The following is a 20050-nucleotide window of genomic DNA, read 5'->3' as shown; positions in this document are numbered from 1 at the left end:
CCCCACCGTTGCACTAGCCCTCGGCGTGCTGCCCATGCATGGAGCAAATGGCATCGGCGCATGATTCTTGGCGCTGAGGAGAATAGTTTCGGTACGCTTCTGGGCGAGATATTCTTGGGCCAATGTTCCCTCGTCTGGGTCGTCTGGGATGGGGGGAGGGTGGGAGTGTCTTTGCGGAATGCGAGCCAATTAGTACAGCACGGTGGCCAGCGTCTACGTCCGCCGAACTCGTCACTCGAATGCCATAGCAGTGGGGCGGCTGCGGGCCGACCTGGGCCGGACGTTGTCGTGTGCGGGGATTTTGACGCGCACAACCCAGCCTGGTGCAACCCTCGCACTACCCGCAGGACTAAAGCTGCTGGATGCTACCACAGCCTGCGGCCTGCTCGGGCCAACACAGGCAGCCCCACCTTCCCCCGTCCTGGTCCCTCGGGCATGGTCCAGTTGTCCCGTATTGACATTACACTGGTGTCCCGGCGGTGTGCCTACACCGGAGAAACTGGAACCAGCACCTAGGGGTCGGACCACTACCCCATACTGTCAACCCCAGGAGTGACAGCAGGGTGACAGCAGGCGAGCAGACACCAGGGGCTACGCCACTACCAACTGGAACAACTACCGCTAGGAGATGGCAAAGTGTAGGGAGGACCCAGAGCCTGATTTCTTAGCAGCTGTCGTGGGGAGAGCCAAAAAGGCCACAGTACAGGAGCAGGTACCCCTCTGCACGGCAGTGCCGCACATAAAGCTCCTGAGACTCCCGGCCAGGTGCAACCAGCTGCAACGGCGGGTCATCCGGAGCAGGCAACCGGAAGACTGGACGGCGTACCGGCAGCTGGATGCGCAGTGCATGAGGAGAGCCAAGCAGCGGCGGAGGCAGAGTTGGGAGTCGCTCTGCTCCTTTAGGACTTCGCGTAGGGATTCGGCCAAAGCACGAAGAGTCTTTCGGGCCTTGCTGCAGTCTGCCATCACCAACCGGCGCCCTCTGCTGGCCTCCGTCCTTTCCTTGGGCATCACCGAGGAGGCCTTAGCAAAGAAGCCAGCCGAACAGTTCGCTCCATCTCCACCTCTAGCTGCGGCCAGTGGCACGTGTTGTCGGCTGCCTCCCAGGACCTGCAAGTGGTGGCCATTTTCAGAGGCGAGAATACACTCAGGGAGCTCTGGGCCGCCCTGGATCAATGCCCAAAACGGCGGAGCGCCCCTGGCATTGATGGGGCGACGCACGAGATGCTCCAAAACCTTGACGCCAAGCTGGAGCCGATTCTGCAGCTCGTCAACCATGTGTTAGGGGAGGGCAGCCTTCTACCTTCTTGGTGGGTGGCCGATGCTGAAGGTCGGTAAGCCACCTACCGAGCCTGCATCGTGCCGGCCAGTTTCCGTGACGTCCGCAGCGGGGAAGCTGATGGAAAGCACGGTCCTGATCCACCTCTAGTGAATTGCTGATCAACGGGCCGTCTTCCAGGATCAGCAAAGGGGCCTCAGGTGCCACCGCTGCGCGGCTGACTACCACAAGGATGTGGTGTCTATGCCGGAGCAGGCGGGCCATGACAAGAAGGTGGCCTTCTTGCTCCTGCTGGACATGAAGTCGGCCTTTGATTCCGTCCCCCACACGGCGATCCTAGAGGGCCTAGACAGCATGGAGGTTCTGGGGCACATCAGTCGCGGCGTTCCTGGCCAACCGTACCCTCCGTGTCTAGTTGGGCGCAGCAACCAGCTTCCTATTAGACGTCAGCTCCGTGGTTCCCCAAAGGGTGTGCTCAGCCCATTCCTCTTCAACCTCCTCGAGGCTTCATTCCCGGACTGAATTCCAGCTGGGCTTACGTTTCCAGTGGGGATGGACGTCTATGCCGACAACATCGCCATCTGGGCCCACGGACTAACGAGACTACTATCCAAGGTGAAGGCGTGCCTCAAGGGGGTGCTATGGGCAGTCGTCGCCTTCTTGCAAACCGCGGCCTAGCTGTCTGAGTCAAAAACGCAGGCCTTGGTCTTCCACCAGAGGGGCTACAGGGCACGCAAGGTGACACCACCGCTTACTTTGAACGGCCAGGCCATTCCTCGGTGCACGAGCGCCAAGTATCTGGGGTCCTGCTAGACTGCCAGTTGTCCTGGCTACCTGCGGTGAAGTGCTCCTGCAACACTTAGCGACGGTCCACCAGGGCATGCGGAGGTTGCTGAGCGTGGCCAGAGCTGCACACACACCGTGGCCCTGCGAGTGTTCCCCGGGATGGCGTCGTCCGCCGTCCTCTATGCTCCGCCTGTGGTGCACCTCAACCAGCGTCGGTTGGACGAGCTGGAGGTGGATTAGCCCCTGGACATCCGCGTTTGCCTGGGCCTTCGGAGCACATCTTCGGTGGCGGCAACGCACACGAAGGCAGGCTCCTGGCCTATCCAGATCCTGGCCCTGCAGGTGGAGCTTCACCACATCCACCGCCTGCAGGGCCCAGCGGACGGCGCGGCACTTCTCTAGCACTGCCGCAGCCGGCTCAACTCTCGGGTGGGCATGCTTCTCAGTACGTACGAGAGCAAAATCGCACTGCCGCAGGGGCCCCGCCTGGAGCCACTGCCCCCAGGCTCGAAGCAGGCTCTACGTATGGCCACCACCTTGCCGGGGGTCCGTAGCAAGAGGTGCGCTCCGCCCCAGGCCATCCCCAATGAGCTGGCAGCCCTGCTGTAAGACAACGCTGCCGGACTTCTGCAGGTGTACACTGATGGCTCCGTGCAACAGTCGACGGCAAGAGCTGGAGCCACCCGCACGGCCCTGGAACTCGGCACCATCCAGGTGTGCGGCCTACCCTGCCCGGCCTCATCCACCCTCGCAGAGCTGGCTGGACTCCACTTGGTCGCGGATCTTCTTCTACAGGAGGGGACCTAGGTCTGGGGGCCATCATCCTGACTGAATTCCAGTCTGCCCTCCTCCGTCTGAGCACCGCCGACCAGCCAGACAGCTCCAGCGGCTACGTAGAGCAGTCGCTGGCAGCCAAGATCCTTGCAGTGGAGGCCCAGGGGTGTCCACTGCAACTTCACAGGCTGCCTTTGCACGTGGGCATCATAGGAAACGAGACTGCAGACGCCGTGGCCAGGGGTGCTGCTCGCCAGGCAGGGGTTCCAGTCTCCCGTGATGTGGTCTCATTCGATGCTTGAAGGACTTTGCTGGCCCGCGTGGTAGAGGCCATGCGTCCAGATGCCCGAGTGGTCTGTGGCCACGGCCCGTGGGCCCTGTCCGGACGCAGCCGCATAAACGCCTGGTCGCTCCTGCTCCGCCCGATGCTTAATTGTTGTAACATGGGAGCCGGCCTGCAACAAAACGGCCACCGGGCGTCCCCCACCTGCCCCGCCTGCCCATAGTCCGAGACGCTCGAGCACTTACTGTGCCCTCGCCGTCAGCATGACATCGCGAGGGAGGAACTCCGGGCCGCACTTCAGCGACTCGGTGAACCGAACCGGAAGCTGGAAGATTTGCTGTTCTTCACGGAACCGGACGACATCCGACTGAAGGTGTTCCAGCACAACTCCCTGGTCGTGACAGGAGTAGAGCAGCGTTTGTGGACGTCGAGGAATGGACGAGACGAACGCGACATAGACTAATTTTTCAGTGTATGCGCAATTGGGACAGTACAATTTAAGTGAGGTAGTGGTCCCTTCCGAGGGGTCCTTTGCCACATAACTGCCCTACATTTGCTGCGAATGTGAGGTCTAGAGAGGTGTCACGTGATACAGGTTCCCCAGCCTGGTAGGGGTGGCCAGGTCATTGTAAAGAGTGAGGGCGGGATGCTGCGTAGCGTGGAGGAGAGCTGTCTCTTTTTTGTAACCTGAGATCAGAGCGGGCCAGGCAGCCGGGCGATTCACGTTGTCTAACTGCTCGCCCATTCAATGCAGGCACTTCGTCACTACATGTACACCCCTCTGTGATCCGTTCTTGGTGCCGCCGGGAGACGCTGACAAGGCAACGCGCAAGCACACCTACGTCAGCGGTTGAGAACACGTGGCATCACCCGGGATTCCCTTCTCTGGCGGACTGCGCAGCATCCGGGACGTTTGGCTTCGACTACATAAAGGGAACTGCATCTACCGAAGACACATCAGAGCGAGCCAGGCAGCCGGGCGATTCACGTTGTCTAACTGCTCGCCCATTCAATGCAGGTGGGCTTTTTGGACGCCTGAATTCTTTCATGGTAATCACTTAGGCCGGTTGCTGGTCTGCTCTGAGAAGTTCTTGTGCCTCTGCTGTTGTAGCTTGTTCTTGCATTTTGGTTGTTGCCATGGGTGATGCTCTCGCAGATTTTGCTAAGGTGATGATGATGATAGTTGGGTTTTATTGGCGCAAGGCCGACTATGGGCAAAGAGCGCCAAAGAAGAAGTTACTGAATTGTGATGAGACCGTACATACTAAAACATTTGACTAAAAGTAAAAGTGATGCTAAACAAAAGACAATGGAGATGGCTGGTGTATAGGGCCAGGATGATTATACGTGATATGACAAGAGCTGCAGAAAGTTCACCTCAGCTAAAAACTTAAAAACACGCTGACTAGAAAACATGGGTTCGTCGGCTAAAAAATATGATGGGTGCAAAGGGATGTGTCGTCTGTATAATTCAGGGAAATGTTTGTGTCGTGTTGTGTCAGGTGCCTTGCATGTGATTAGTATGTGGACTACGGATAGGCCCTTTCCACACCTGCTACACGTGGGTCCCGAAGTTCCAGTGAGCAGGTGGGAGTGCGTCGCATGTGTGTGGCCTATCCGCAGCCTAGCCAGGGCGACTTCAGTGTATCTGTTGTGCGAGTCAGTTATGTAGCGTCGAAGTTGTGGTTTTATTATGTGTAGTTTGTTGTCTGTTTGTTGACTCCAGTGTAATTGCCATGTGTTACGAAGCTGTCGTCTGATGTGTGTCTTTAGGTCGGTGTAAGGTACTGTTGTAACGTCAACTGTAGTCATGAGAGCAGCATCACCAGCCATTTGGTCGGCGGCCTCATTGCCAGGGATTCCACAATGCCCTGGTACCCAGCATATAGTTATTTCAAGATTTGAGGCATATGCAGACATTAGTACCTTGAAAAGAGCATTTATGACATAGTTTTTAGATGACCTTCCTAATGACAGTGCCTGTACAACGCTTTGAGAGTCTGTGTACACAATGGACTTGGGAATTTTATGTTTGATGATGTGGTTTGTAACGAGTAAAATGCCATATGCTTCTGCCGTGTAAATACTGTTATGAAAATTCATTGTTTTGCTTACTCTAAAATTTGGTCCGTGCGCTGCACAAGATACCGTAGAACCAGTTTTCGACGCGTCGCTATAGAATTCTGCGCACCTGTACTTGTCCTGCAGGAACAGGAAGTGCTGCAGAATTGCATTCCTGGGTACCCTATTTTTTTATACAAGAGTGAATGACAGGTCGCATGATACAGGACGAAGATGCCATGGTGCGATGAAATTTTGAATGGGTGTCTTGTGCGTGTCTGAAAGAGGGACCGTGAGTGCAGAAGCCTCCTCCCTAACTCTGAGAGAGAAAGGTGAGGAAACGGATGGCCTGTTTAAAAAGAGTTGCAAGTTTGATGTATTGTTCATGATGGGATTAAAAGGATGGTTGGTAAGGGACACAATCTTAGATGCATACAGCAGGTCAACATACTCCCGCTGATGCCCTAGACACAACTTGTCGCACTCGACATAAAGGCTTTCGACAGGGCTAGTGCGGAAAGCGCCGCATGAGAGGCGAAGGCCAAGATGCAGCACTGGGTCGAGCATTCTCAGTGCGGTCTTTGTCGCCGACCCATACACGACACTGCCGTAGTCGAGCCGGGACCCCACCAACGCTGTGTACAGGCGCAGCAGGAGTTGTTTGTCGGCCCCATAAGATTGATGTGAGAGAACCTTAAGAATATTCATTGCCTTTAGGCATTTACATTTGAGCTGTTTGACATGAGGAATGAATGTAAGTTTTTCATCGAATAAAATGCCTAAAAACTTGTGCTCCTTGTTCACAGGAATTGGCACATTCGCAAGAATGATGTCTGGGTCCGGGTGGACCCCACGCTTCCTGGAGAATACAACACAAGAGCTCTTTCCGGAATTAATTTTAAAACCATTCTTGTCTGCCCAGCCGGCAAGCTTCTTGACGCCGAGCTGGACTTGACGTTCGCAGATGGACATATTACATGATTTAAAAGATATCTGCACGTCATCTACATACATGGAGTAAGAAATTGTAGGCGGCAGTGCCTTCCCAAGAGAGTTCATTTTTACTATGAAGAGAGTGCAGCTTAGAACTCCGCCTTGCGGCACGCCATTTTCTTGCACGTGTACCTTTGACAGTGCAGAACCAACTCTGACGCGAAAGGTTCTCTCCGACAAATAGCTAGCAAGGGTGTTAAACATATTACCAGAAACACCGAATGACTTCAGGTCAGTAAGGATCCCATAACGCCAAGCGGTGTCATAGGCCTTTTCTAGGTCGAAAAACACAGTTAAACAGAACTGTTTATGCACGAAGGCATCCTTAATATACGACTCTAGTGCCACAAGTTGATCATTCGTGGATCGCCCCGCCCTGAAGCCTGCCTGGCAGCTCTCGAGAAGGCCGTTATACTCCAAAAAGTACACGAGCCTCCGGTTTATCATCTTCTCGAGAAGCTTGCACAGGCAGCTGGTCAGGGCAATGGGTCGATAGCTAGCAGGAGAAGAAGGGTCCTTCCCTTCTTTCAAGAATGCTACAACTATGGCATCCCTCCAAGACTTTGGAATGTGCCCCGAAAGCCATATCTTGTTGAAAAGGTGAAGAAGTGTTACAAGAGTGTCTGTGTGTAAGTTCTGTATCATTTTATATGTAATGTTGTCTGGGCCTGGAGCTGAGGGTTTACAGGCTCAGAGCAGCCCTCAGCTCATGTAGTGAAAACAGGGAGTTGTACGAAGTCTGTGATTTGTTGTTGTCGTGTAGGGACTTCTTTTCACAAGAGGCTTTATGTTTCAGGAAAGTGTTCGTGTAGTGTGCTGAACTGGACACGTGTTGGAAGTGTTGTGCGGGTGTGTCAGCCTGGTCTTCCAGAGTGTCCCCTGTTGTACTGACCAGGGGCAGGCTGTGTGTCTGTTGTCCTTTGAGTTTGCGTATACGTGTCCATACTTTCCGTGTGTCTGTGTAGGAGTTTATTGATGTTATGAATGTACGCCAACTCTCTCGTTTTGCCTCACGGCGCACACGTTTTCCTAATGCCTTGGCCCGTTTGAACAAGAGGAGGTTTCCCGACGTGGGGTACCGACGAAGGATACCCCACGCCTTGTTCTGGGCCTCTCGCGCCCGCCTACAGTCCTCATTCCACCATGGCCTCCGCTGGTTGCGCGCGGCACCAGAGACGTGGGGAATGGACTTTTCGGCGGCGTCGAGGATGTGCGCCATGAGGAGTTGGGTAGCTTCTTCAACGTGTAGGTGTCCTATGGATGCGTGGTGTAGTTTGGATGTCTCTGTAAATGTATTCCAGTTAGCTCTTGCTTCAGTAAACCTTTTATGGGAAGATGGACTGCTCGGGCCTGTACCTATATGCGTTAATGATGTGGGGAAATGGTCACTACCATATGGGTCTGTGCCCACGCCCCATTCAAGACATGGAAAGAGAATTGCAGAACCAATAGCCAAGTCAAGATGTGAGTATGTGTTGTGACCTGTGTTATGGTATGTAGGCTGTTTCTTGTTGAAAAGGCATGCTCCAGAGGATGTTAAAAACTTCTCTATCAGGCGACCTCGGGCATCCGTGCGAGAAGAGCCCCAAAGAGAGTTATGAGCATTAAGGTCGCCTGTAAGGATGTACGGTTCGGGCAGCTGGTCAACCAGCGCCTCGAAGTCAGAGCTCGAAAGTGAGACATCAGGAGGAATGTATATGGAGCATACCGTTATCAACCGATTAAATATTATTGTTCGAATTGCTACAGCCTCAAGGACAGTGTTCAAGGTGACAGGGTGGCATGCTAAGGATTGGCGGGCAATTATGGCCACACCGCCAGAAAAGTGTGTGCAGCCATCCCTGTCTTTCCTGTATACCAGGTACCTATTCAAGAAATTTGTGTGTTTGGAATTAAGATGTGTTTCCTGGACACACATTAAACTTGGCTGATTGGCATGCAGAATCTCATGCACGTCGTCAAGATTATTCAGAAGGCCTCTGCAGTTCCATTGAACAATGTTTTCTCTTCCCATTATGATGTGTTAGAGCTACTGGAGTGTGATTATTTATGTAGGGTCTTTCGGGGCTTGCACTCTTGGAAGGGGTTTTCTGACCTTCTCTACTGACCTGGACGTCGCAGCCCGTTCCTTCCGCTGCGATGAAAGCCGGAAGGGCTCGACGTCCATGTCGTCATCTGATGTTAACGGGGTGCCCAGCGGACTGGGCCCCCTTGACGTGGTACCCTTTCGGGTGTTCTTTGCTTGCGCTGCCAGTGCCGAAGGTGTGGGGAGCACCACAGGTGGCACAGGCAGTGAGGCGGGGGAGGGGGTCGCTGCGACTGCCTCCGTCTCCATCTCCGTGCCCTTGCGTGTGCTTTGGGCCGGTGGAGAGGAAGCAGTGGATGCAGCGGCATCCCCAACAGACGTTGTTGCCACCACAGCCGCTGCTGGGTGAGCGAGCGGTGCGGAGGTGGGTTGGGCTGCCATAGGCAACCCAGGGAGGGGCGGGGGCGGGACCAAGTCCGACTTGCGGTACTGGGTCCCCGCCGAAACCAAACGCCGCTCCGCCCCCCGGCGAGCTGCGTCGGCGTACCTGCCCAGAGGGAAGGAGGCGAACCTCTTTCGCGCCTCTGGGAAGGTGATGTTTTCGGTTATCTTAAGGTTAATGATTTTTTTTTCAAGATGAAACTTTTCACAAGCGCGAGAGTATGCTGCGTGTGGACCCTGGCAATTCGGGCAGGTGAAGTTGGTTGCAGTGCAGTTGCCAGAGAGATGATCGTGCTGGGCGCATTTGGCACATGTTGTTCTGCCTCGACAGGAGTTGGTACCATGCCCGAACCTCTGGCACTTGAAACAGCGCCTCGGGTTCGGGATGTACGGCCGGACAGAACAACGGATGAAACCTGCGTTGACATGCTCGGGCAGTGTGCAGCGGTCAAAAGTCAGGATCAGATGTTTGGTGGCTATTTCTTTGTTCTCTCTCCTGATGACGATGCGCCTTACTGCTGTCACGCCTTGTTCTTTTAGGCCTTCGAGCAGATCAGTCTCTGTCTCGGTTAGGAGATCTGCCTCAGAGATCACACCTTGACAACAGTTGAGGCTGCGGTGGGGTGTGACCCTGATCTCCAGATCTGCCATGCGGGTTTGTTTCAGGAGGATTGTGGATTGCTGCTTGGTTTTAACTTCAACTAGCACTTCACCAGTTCTGAGTTTTTTGGCGTCATATGTTTTGCCGATGATACCTTCAAGGTATTTAGAAACAAGAAATACCGATTGAGAGGAAACCGGCTTCGATTTGTCAACAGATTCCATGATCAAAAAACGAGGGTAGTTATCTGGCTTTGGGAGCGAGATAGAAGGCAAAGAAGGAAAAGATACTTCGGTGCGGCCCCTTTTGGGGGGCCGATCACGTCTGGGGGGGGGGGTTTGATTTATCCATATGGCATAGGAAAAAGCAGTGAGACGGGGGTACTTTCTTCCTTGACCTTACCCTGGTAGTCAAAGAGGTCCCGGAGCTCCCTGCCTGGTGAACAGACAGGGAGCCCATCCGCCGGAGCTTGACCTGGGCTCCGACGGCCACCGTTCGTGGTTTCTAACCCTCCACCTATAAACACATCGTCACGGTTGGATCCAGCTTATGTTTGGGGGCTCGGGGTCCGCGGTATCGCCAGTACCGTCACCAAGATTACTCAAGGTGCCCCGTGCGGGGGATTTTGCTAAGGGTTTGGGCGAAAAAACGCCGGGTAGCATCAAGGAAATAACAAAGGTTTTGGTTGAACTGACAACTAGATTCATGGCGGCGATGGCCGACCTCAAGACTGAAGTGAAGAGTATGGACGTTTCTAACAACGCCATTAAAGCTGAGCTCGCATCAGTCATCAAATCCGTGGAATTTGTTAGCAAAAGCTTTGATGAGTTTAAGAATGACATCAAATTGTTCCGGCAAGAAGTTGCAGAATTGAAGAAACACAGCTCAGACACTCAGGGCGCAACGCGAAGGCTCGAGAAAGAGCTCCAGGAAACCAAAAAGCAGCTACTCGATCTAAAACAGTACAGCAGAAGGAACAATATTGAGTTGAAGGGAGTTCCTGTGGTTGAGAACGAGGACCTTACAAGTGTACTTAACAAGGTCGGCTCATGCCTGAACGTACAAATTTCAGCACAAGACATAGATGCTGTACTCCGCGTTCCAACCAAGGGTCTCCCAAACATCGTAGTGAAATTCCTTTCAAGGTCACCTCGTGATAAAGTACTGCTTGCTGCCAAAAAAACCAGACTAAACGCGTCAATGCTGGGCTTTCAATTGGATGACCCGATTTATGTCAATGAACACCTCTGCCCTGAAAATAAAGTACTTCTTGGCAAAGCTATCCAAGCGAAACGAGAAAACAACTGGAAGTTTGCCTGGGTGCGCGATGGCAGAATACTGATGCGGAAAGCGGAAAACACTAAGGTCCTTCACGTGACATGTGAAGATGATCTTGCGAAAGTCGCCTGAGCCGTACCAATCGTATCTAGTCTCCTGCACGCACCACCTTCTTCGTCATGCTCCTTACCAGTAAAAAGGCTGATAAGTTATTTAAAAGCAAAGAATTTTCCATCTTTTATTGTAATGCTCGGAGCATAAGAAAAAACCTTAACTTGTTGATCACTTATCTTTCTCAACATGAGAAAGCGTCTGACGTCATCGCGGTATCGGAAACGTGGCTGAAAGAAGTCGAAACTGTGGTCATTCCTGGCTATTCCGCATTTTCTATCGCGCGTGCCACACACAGCCGCGGCGGGGGTGTGGCAGCTTTTGTTAAAACTGTGCATACTGTTACCACCATGCCATCTGCATCCTGCAGCTGCGCAGATCTTGAGGGTATTTTTGTCAGAGTAGAATGTTCACTGACAATTGGCGTAGTCTATCGCCCTCCAAATTCCAATCTAGCTTCCGGTCTTTACAAACTTGAAACCGTTCTTTCTACGTTAACCTTAAACAGCGATGCACCTGTGGTGATTGTTGGCGATTTTAATATCGACTCCTGTGGCACAACGAATCGAGATTATCAGTATTTGCTAGATTCCTATAATTTTCGAAACCTAATTACAATGCCCACGCGCATCACCAGTACGACGGCCACCCTAATTGACCATGCATTAACAAACATCCCAACTGGCGTACGAGCAGGCGTTTTTAACGAGCCTATTGCAGACCACCTTCCTCTTTTTGTAAAGCTTGAACACAGAACAGACACCCAGCACAGTTCCTTAAAATACTCAGTCCGAACTAACCACCAACAATTGCGCGAGCGTATATTGGCTATTAATGCTGCTGATATTATTAATGAGAACGTTAACATAGAGGTTGACAATTTCATTCGTGCCCTTATGAATGCCCAGGCTAAAAGCACTGTCAGGGTTCCCAAACATTCATATGAGAACCCATTATGTCCCTGGATGACCAGTCAGATTCTTGAAATGCTTAAACAGAAAGATTACTGGTATATTAAATGGTGACGTAATAAAGCTAGCGAGCATAACTTACGGCAGTACAAGAATATTCGCAATATTTGTGTATCGGCGCTGAGAACGCAGAAAAAACAGTACTATGCACACCTTATTCATCAAGCAGCCGGTGACACCAGGAAAATTTGGAAGATAATTAGGGAAGCCACCGGGAAAGGCACTGCGCAGCGTATTGCCCCAGCTAATATAAGTGAAAATACCGTAGAATCTTTTAACACATATTTTACAACCATAGGCTTTTCCTTGTCAAAAAATGTTCAGTTCGGTATTGATGAACCAACATTTTCAAGCAATATAGCTAACAGTTTCGTAATGCAGGACATAGAAGTGCAAGAAATAACGTCTGTGGTCTCCAATATAGGTCTAAGCAAAGCGGCCGGGATAGACAACATTTCTACGCGTCTAATCAAAGATAATGTTGACGTTCTGAGCCCCATCATGTGCCATTTGTTTAACCACTGCTTGCGAGATGGTGTCTATCCTACCTCGCTGAAGATGGCCAAGGTTACAACAATATATAAAGACGGGGAAACTTCAGACACGTCAAGTTACAGTCCAATTTCAGTTTTAAGTGCGATTAATACAATTTTTGAAAAGCTTCTTGCAAAACGCTTTACTTCGTTTCTTGATAAGTACCAAATCCTTTCCCCAGAACAGCACAGGTTTCGTTCAAAGCATTCCACTTCATCTGCTATAGTCAAGCTCACTCAAAACATCAACACAGCACTAAATGGCAACAAACTTGCTACAGTCGTATTCGTAGACTTAAAGAAGGCGTTTGATACCGTCGATCATCAAATCTTGCTGAAGAAATTACAATGCTATGGATTCAGAGATCAAATGTATTACTTCCTTTCTAGCTACCTTGAAAATCGTCACCAACTGGTTGTGATGGACGGTATCAGCTCAACCCCACAGCTAGTGCGCATGGGCGTTCCGCAGGGCTCGGTGCTGGGGCCTATGCTGTTTTCATTATTTGTAAACGACCTTCCCAAAGCACTAACGCACGCAGATTTAGTAATGTACGCAGATGACATGGCGCTTGTCGTAACCGGTGATAACGAGCAGGAAACACAAGCAAGAATTAATATCGAACTAGAAAACATTGCTCGGTGGTTTTCGCTTAACAGACTTACTATCAATGCGAAAAAAAACAAAATATATGATATTTCATTCTCGAAAAAAGAACGTTCGAAAAGAGCTGGTCAGAATATCAGTGAACAACTGCTTACTTGAACAGGTGGACTTAATTAAATACTTAGGAGTTACCATGGATGCTCATTTGCATTGGCAGAATCATGTCGATGCTGTCTGTGCAAAGCTAGCATCTGCTTGCTACGCATTACTGCAAGCCCGTGAGTTATTTGATATCAAAATACTAAAAACGCTTTATTACGCTTTATTCAATAGTCACCTGCGTACTGCATGGTTTCTTGGGGTTGGACGTACAGAGAGAGAGAGAGAGAAAGACTTTATTACGTGATCCTGCGTGGGGAGGGATGAGAGGAAAACCCTCGTCGGGGGTATTCTCCCCCCTCCTGCCTAGTCTAGGCCTCGAGGGGTGTTTGGCCAGTGGCCCAGCTCAAGCTACTAAGCTTCCTCCACCCGCGCCGCCCTCCCCGGCACCCTCGGAGTGCGGGGGGAAGGCGCGTACAATACCTATCTTAATCCTATACGTCGACTACAAAAACGGGCTCTGAGAACAGTCACATACTCAAGACGAGATGCACCTAGCAAACCCCTTTTTGACGCTCTTCAAGTTTTGACATTTGATCAATTACGTCTGAAAAATACAGCTGAATTGGTACACAGTATATTAAGTTATAGCCATCCTCTAAACAGCTCGATATTTTATTCTTCATTGCGCCAAACAAGAAGTTCTGCTGTAGGAAACCTTAACCTGGCACCAGTTAGTAATGTGTACGGGCAGCGACTGCTACAATTCATTGGGGCCAAAATATGGAACGATATACCACTAGAAATAAAAGAATCAAAAAGGTTTAGTTACAGCTTGAAAAAACACTTGCATAAAGAAACGTAGCAAAAATGAGTGATAATACGAGTGTGGAGCCTTTGCTACTTAACTGCTCATTCCGTCTTCTTCACACTATGTATTAAATACAAGCCTCCTTAACCCACATTCATTTTATTTTGAGGCCCGTGCGAGGTTTCAGTTGGCTGTAAATATAGCGCGAATTTATTTTCATATGTACCAACATCATTTGTTTTTTATATGTGAAATGTATATTTTTTTAAAAGCCCATGTTCTTCTTGTACAGTCGGTGTATTCGGTGCATAAGCTTTCCTTGCCTGTATACATGTGTGCATATATGTGTGTATGTACATGTGTGTATATATATGTGTAAATATGTATGTATGTGTGCATATATATGTGTATATATATGTATATATATATATAGATATGTGTATGCATGTGTATAGATATATATACACTTGATGTTTGTTGAACAGCTGTATTAGGAAGCTACGATTTGATGCGACCGAAGTGCCGTTGTATTTTGTTTGTGGACCCTAAAACTAGCCTCTGGCTATTGGGCCCAACACTGTTTTTGCGTATGTTGCTCTGCAAAAATAATGAATAAAGCTTCAATCAATCAAAGTATCCCCAAGAGTAGTGAGGGGCGTTCAGAACGCGGTGCAGAAAGGAAGGGTTTTAATGCACTGCCCGTTTGGCGTCGTGCTTGGGGGTGTAGATTGATTGAAGAGGGCTGGTAGGTCGACTGTATACGTTCAGAAATAAAACACTGGGTTGGTTTCGTCGAGTTGTTTTGACAAATGTGTGGGCGATGGGGGACGTGAGGCCATGTTCTTGCGTGGTGAGGTGCTGAGCCACTACTATTGCAGTGCGGTGCAGCGAATCTTGGGTGTAGGCCATGTATCCACGAATTCCCGGGGCAGAGGTGTCGGTTTCTTGGAGAGCACTCATATCAGGAAGGACAGGGGTGATTCAGAATCCCAAATGAGCTTTTTTGTTACTTAAAGATTGGCGATTCTATTGATAGACGGTCAGTACAGACACCGTCGTTGGGGAGGGTGGTGGCAAGGGCAGTGAGATGAAGCGTGTTGTATTGTTGGAGTTTGGCTTTCTTAGATTGCGAGACAGGAAAGGATGAATTGCTAGCGAGGGCCTTCTCAATGTTTGTGATGCGGTCAGTAATCACTCCGCTCACCTTCTGAATGGAATACCTGTATGTTGCGATTGTCGATTGGAAGTCACCAGGGTCCTTTTGCAGGCGTTGGTCGATGAATGAAATTATTCCTGCTTGGATGTTATCTTCAAGGATGACCGCAGCATGCTTGGCTTGTAAAGACTGGGATTGGGGATTTGTGGGTGGTGTAGGGATTAAGCAGGCGCTTTGAATGTCGGCTACAGTATCTGCGAAGGAATCCAGGCGTTTGCTGAGGGTAGCTTGTTCTTGTAGGATGTTTCAAGGATGTCTTCAAGGGTGGCTGAGAGGGGAATTTGTTGAGGCGTTTCCGAGGAGCTGGCAGTTTTGGGTGGGAGGAAGGGCAAGTCATAAGCAACGGGAGTTTGTTTAGAAGTTGTCAGGGGGTAGTGACTCCGGGTTGGAGGGAACGAAAGCCGTGAGCTATGGGAGATTGCACTACAATGTTGTACCAGCTCACCTCGTTGAGGCGAGCCGCGGTACTGGTGGGCCTCTTGTATTGGTGGGTGTTCTGGCGGGCAGTATTCGTCCCCTCAGCTGAAGGCGGTGAGATCGCCCGTTTCGGGCCGAGTTTGCGCACGACGCGTTTCGGGTAGTCCTTGCTGGTGCTGGGGTGTGGTTGCTAGCAGACTTTGCACGTAGGTTGGCAATTGTGCTGGAGGTATGGGTTGGCGACGTGGCAGCGTGGGCACTTCGGTCAGTTCGGGCGGGCGTAGATGTCTTGACAATGTCCGACATCGCCACAGAGTTGACAAACCTGGGCGATGCGGCGATAGGGTAGAATTCGAGCGGAAACGGCGACGGCGAGTTTTCTGTCGTTTTAGGGGGCAGCCCTTTGGCAGCAGTTACCTGTGTCAGGCTATGTTCAGACTACCGACGAAAAAGCCGTATCGTCATATATGGAAGTAAAAAAACGGCATACCACACAGTTCGGTTGGCTGAGACGTGAAACGACGTCATTCCTTAAAGTTGTTACTACAGTTGCGGCAACAGCCTGACCCCGGCCTAACACAAACAGTGAGATGCTTACAACGCGGGACAGACACAGGCAGGTCCATGTTTATCGGCATGAACATGGCTTGGATCCGTCAGAGATTCATTCAGCTAATTGGCTAGGAAATATGCTGCATCACAAATTACGATAAACGCGTTTTGTTTCGTGAACTCCGTGGACTACGTCCAGCTTTGCACATCATCCTTCTTCACAGAGTAGAAGAGCACTAATTTTTTCTTCCCCTCGTATGCATCTTACTGTTTGTGTAAGATGTCTGTAAAACACATCAACCCGCACCCGAACCACAAAATTAAGGAGGACAGCCGACTAACCGCAATGAGCCATGTAATTTCGACCTATAAATCCACCAGCACAACTGGAATTTCATCGGTACCTGCATGAAGTCTAACTGCGCGTGCACGCCCCTTCTTTCTGCACGCAAACCGCGCAAGCATAAACCGGCAACCGGTGATGGCGCACACTTAGGCGTGAAAGGCACGGCGAAAATGTCGCTCGGACCTTCCAAGCTGAAAAAGAAATATGGGCTCAAGCCGGCGTTCCAACTGGGGAAGTTTCTCTTCTGGCGGGAGGGATTCGCAGCTACTTGGCGAAGTAAAATTCGAGCGGAAACGGCGAAGGCGGGTTTTCTGTCGGTTTAGGGGCAGCCCTTTGGCAGCAGTTAGCTGGGCTTAGCGGGAGTGGCGTCTGTTTATGTCTGCGTAGCCGAGTAAGCGAACACAGCAGCGACGAAAGAAAGAAAACGGAGAGGAGCGTCTAGCGAAGGGTGAGGTGGAGTATGACACGCGCGGCTACGGCGTCATCTCTCTCACTGCCTTTCCGTCACACATGTCTCATGCGTCGCCACCAAGGAGACCCTTCCCGCTTACACTTTCCCCAGAAGCTGTTCCATTCTCCGCTAATCCAAACGACGTGTCGTTTGGGCGGGAAGTTCAAACACGATATGCAACAAATGCTTGCTGCTCCCTTGTGCGGAGCCAATTCTAACCACGTGACATTTGCGCGTGAGGTTCAAACACAATTTCCAACATGCTGGACGGCGGCGGCGGCGGCGCACTGCGAGGTAGCAGCAGAGTAGCGCCAAGGTAAATATAAATGGTAGAGAAGGTTCGGGCAAAAAGCGGTTCAGAACCTATTGCCAGCGACATCAGCATGGGGGCTTATGGGAGTGGCGATTGAAGCGCGACTAGGTGAGGAGGGAACAAACACTAGTAACAAAAAACCAAGTTTTGTTCAACAATAAAATAACAATTATATTTTACGAACTATATTTATTTCTGCATCACATTTATTTAGGCACAGTGTATAAATAATTTATGAAAATGCCGTTCATTCTCAAAAACCCTTTTTGTAGCGCCCTCTGAAGAATGGCACATGTCATTGCTATGTGATGCAGTCCTTGTAGTGATCGAAAAGGCGCTCCTAAAGTTCGTCTGCTAGGCAACGCCCCTCGCGTGTTTTGGTGGTGCGCATTTGCATTCGTTTTTCCTTGTTAATTTGGTGTGCACTTAATTTTTGCTGTGCGTGGAGTTGCGAGGTGCGTTGTAACGTCGGTGAACACGTGTAGTACCGTGCCCGGCAGGCACGGTGAACTACGGGACGATGCTGCCAACGGTTGGAGCGGAGCGCTTTCCTCGGTACCTACGGAAACGATGTGCTGTAAAGGTTGCAACAGCAACTCCCGTACGCCTGGCGTTTTACTGCACCATTTTCCTCTCATTTCCACAGGTAACGCGAAACTATTGTACTGTTAATATGTGCACGGGGGTTGTGTAAGGGGACGTGGTGGTGCTTCGAAAAAAATGGGTCTAAAGCTTTGTTATGTCACAGTTATCTCTTTATTTCACCTCAGGCTGGCTCAGAGCAAGTTGTGTCAATTACTCTAGGACTTCTCGGCGTAGTACCACTCGAATTTAAACGAGTCGCTTTAATTGTCCATCTCAGTGTCTTCTCTATTGCATTACAACGCTTGTAGTGCTCGTTGCTTCCCGCACTTGTATGCGCAAGCATTATTTCCATCGCAGTACTGTGTTGTGCTGCTCCGTGCTGCGCTGCTGCCAGATCTTTCCTGCTATGTGCTTTTACATACTGCCGTCGCTTTCGTTTGCATTGATCCATTTTTCCTCTTTTTACTTATCTGTTGTGACACTTGCCTAATAATGCAACCAGGAAATTGCAGGCGTGAATGCTGAGTGAACTTCTTTAGAAACCCTTGTCTACTTAATAAGACGCCGGGACAGCTGCAGCGTGCTCGCTGCACTTTCATGAATCGGCATTCCTGCGGCCCGGTTTTCTACGTCAAGATGCAGTGCCTAGTTCTTTTCTCTTGTTTCGAAGAAGTTCTGCTGTTGACGCTTTCATTGCTCATAATGCTATGTGTTACTGGTAAAGTCAATTTTTCGGCGCGTAAGGAAAATCATAATGCATGTAGTGCCCACGAACATTTTGTACTTATTGTATACGTGCTCATTTTGTGCAGTGTGGTAAATTTGTTTTATGTTCATCCTGGAATAAAATTCAAATGTCTTGATTATAGCATGACTATGCGTTATTTCTTCTCTTAGAACAGAAGTACACAAACTGAGCAAGCATATGTAACCTTGATCTATACTTAAGGCACGCACGCCTACCTGCGGATGTGCGACGCAATTAAACTTAGCAGTGGCGTTGGTAGAAATTGGTATCGGGGTAAGGAGTGGGAAGGTTTTTACATAAAGGGGGGGCCGGGGAGAGTGGTCAAGTGTCATTTTGGGCTCTGTATCCAAAGGCAGAAAAAAAATTCCGGTGAAGGGGGGGGGGGGGGGGGGGGGTGTACGTTTGCCATCCGCTGCAATCAAAATAAACAACTGATTGCTTTTATACAGCAGTGGAAGGCATAAATACAGAATAAGGGTTCAGAGCAGATGCAAGATGCTTTTATAAACACCGAGGCGAATCATACGACAGTATGCTAAAGTGCGTTTCTCTAGTCACGAGTATAAGCTGGCGTTGACTTGAAGCACACACGCCAAGGACTCGCCAACTTGCGTCAGATGGCAATGACATGAGCCCTCAGCGATCATAGTCCTGCTAAGGCTATTTTGAAGTCAAATTTTCCCGCTAATGCCACCAAAAAGACGTCACTTTCTGACCGGATCTTGCGTCACATCCTGTTTATTTTTTGTTCCGCCGGAAGTGTTCCCTCCTCACACAGATGGCGCTAAGCCCCATGAGAAGCTTAAGAGCCGCCATTTTCTGAACGTATGGGCTTCTATGGAAGCTTCGCTACCAGTTATATTTACCTTGGTAGCGCACGCCACCGGGCGTTCGCTGATCACGCGAACGCTTCCTACGACGCAGCAGAAATGCGCCGTGACCGAGAAGATAGCAGCTCGCGCTGCGTACAAATTTTATATTATGGAGTGTAGTAATCGTCAGTGCATTTTTTACGCCCATCAGTGCTTCTGTTTATTTCTCGCAATCATCTGATAACCGCACTACCGCCATTAGCTGCCGACTGCGCAACTTTGCAAAGGGTTCATGATTAGAAACAGCGCAAGAGACAGGACGAGGAAACTGACAAGGACGGGCGCTGACTGACGACTGAATTTTATTGAAACAACAAATATATACGAAAAGCAAGAGCACAAGCAGAGCAAGAAAGGCAAACAAAGGCTACAATAAGATTATTAAACAGAGGTGTCACCCTCCGCAGCCACGCCGCCAAAATAACTTATCTCTTTTGCATGCAGCAAGATTGGCGGCTTGCTTACACACGAGTCCTTCATTTTATAGATTGTAAATGCCTCCGCAACTTCACGTGTGCGCTGATCCGGGTATCTGGTGACAATCGAGGTGAGGTCAAGCTTAGGCGAGCAGCCATGTTTTTCGCAATGAGTAGCAAGGTTGCTCCCCTGTGAGGTCTTGAGCGAATTAGCATGCTCACGTAGGCGATCGTTGACGCATCGCCCCGTCTGCCCTACGTAGGACTTCCCGCAGGACAGTGGGACATTGTACACCACAGAGAGACTGCATTCCGCGTAGGGGCGTTTATGCTTGACGTTGCAACGTTCCAAGCTACGGTCATTGTTCCAAGCAACGTTCCAAGCTACGGTCATTGCGGCGTGGCTGCGGAGAGTGACACCTCTGTTTAATAATCTTATTGTAGCCTTTGTTTGCCTTTCTTGCTCTGCTTGTGCTCTTG

The 20050-nt window shown here is 50.2% G+C and overlaps 1 protein-coding gene across 1 annotated transcript; it reads left to right on the top strand.

Annotated features, from left to right (window-relative positions):
- The first annotated feature begins 9958 nt into the window (after window positions 1–9958).
- On the top strand, window positions 9959–10654 carry LOC144161646 (uncharacterized). The gene has a single exon (XM_077692277.1). It carries the CDS (start codon window positions 9959–9961, stop codon window positions 10652–10654), a length of 696 nt encoding a protein of 231 aa, XP_077548403.1.
- The last annotated feature ends 9396 nt before the right edge of the window (window positions 10655–20050 follow it).

This window comes from Haemaphysalis longicornis, unplaced genomic scaffold, assembly GCF_048455015.1.
Source record: "Haemaphysalis longicornis isolate Haplotype H1 unplaced genomic scaffold, Haemaphysalis longicornis Haplotype H1 scaffold_12, whole genome shotgun sequence".
Lineage (NCBI taxonomy): Eukaryota > Metazoa > Arthropoda > Arachnida > Ixodida > Ixodidae > Haemaphysalis > Haemaphysalis longicornis.
This window is presented reverse-complemented; position numbering and strand designations above follow the sequence as displayed.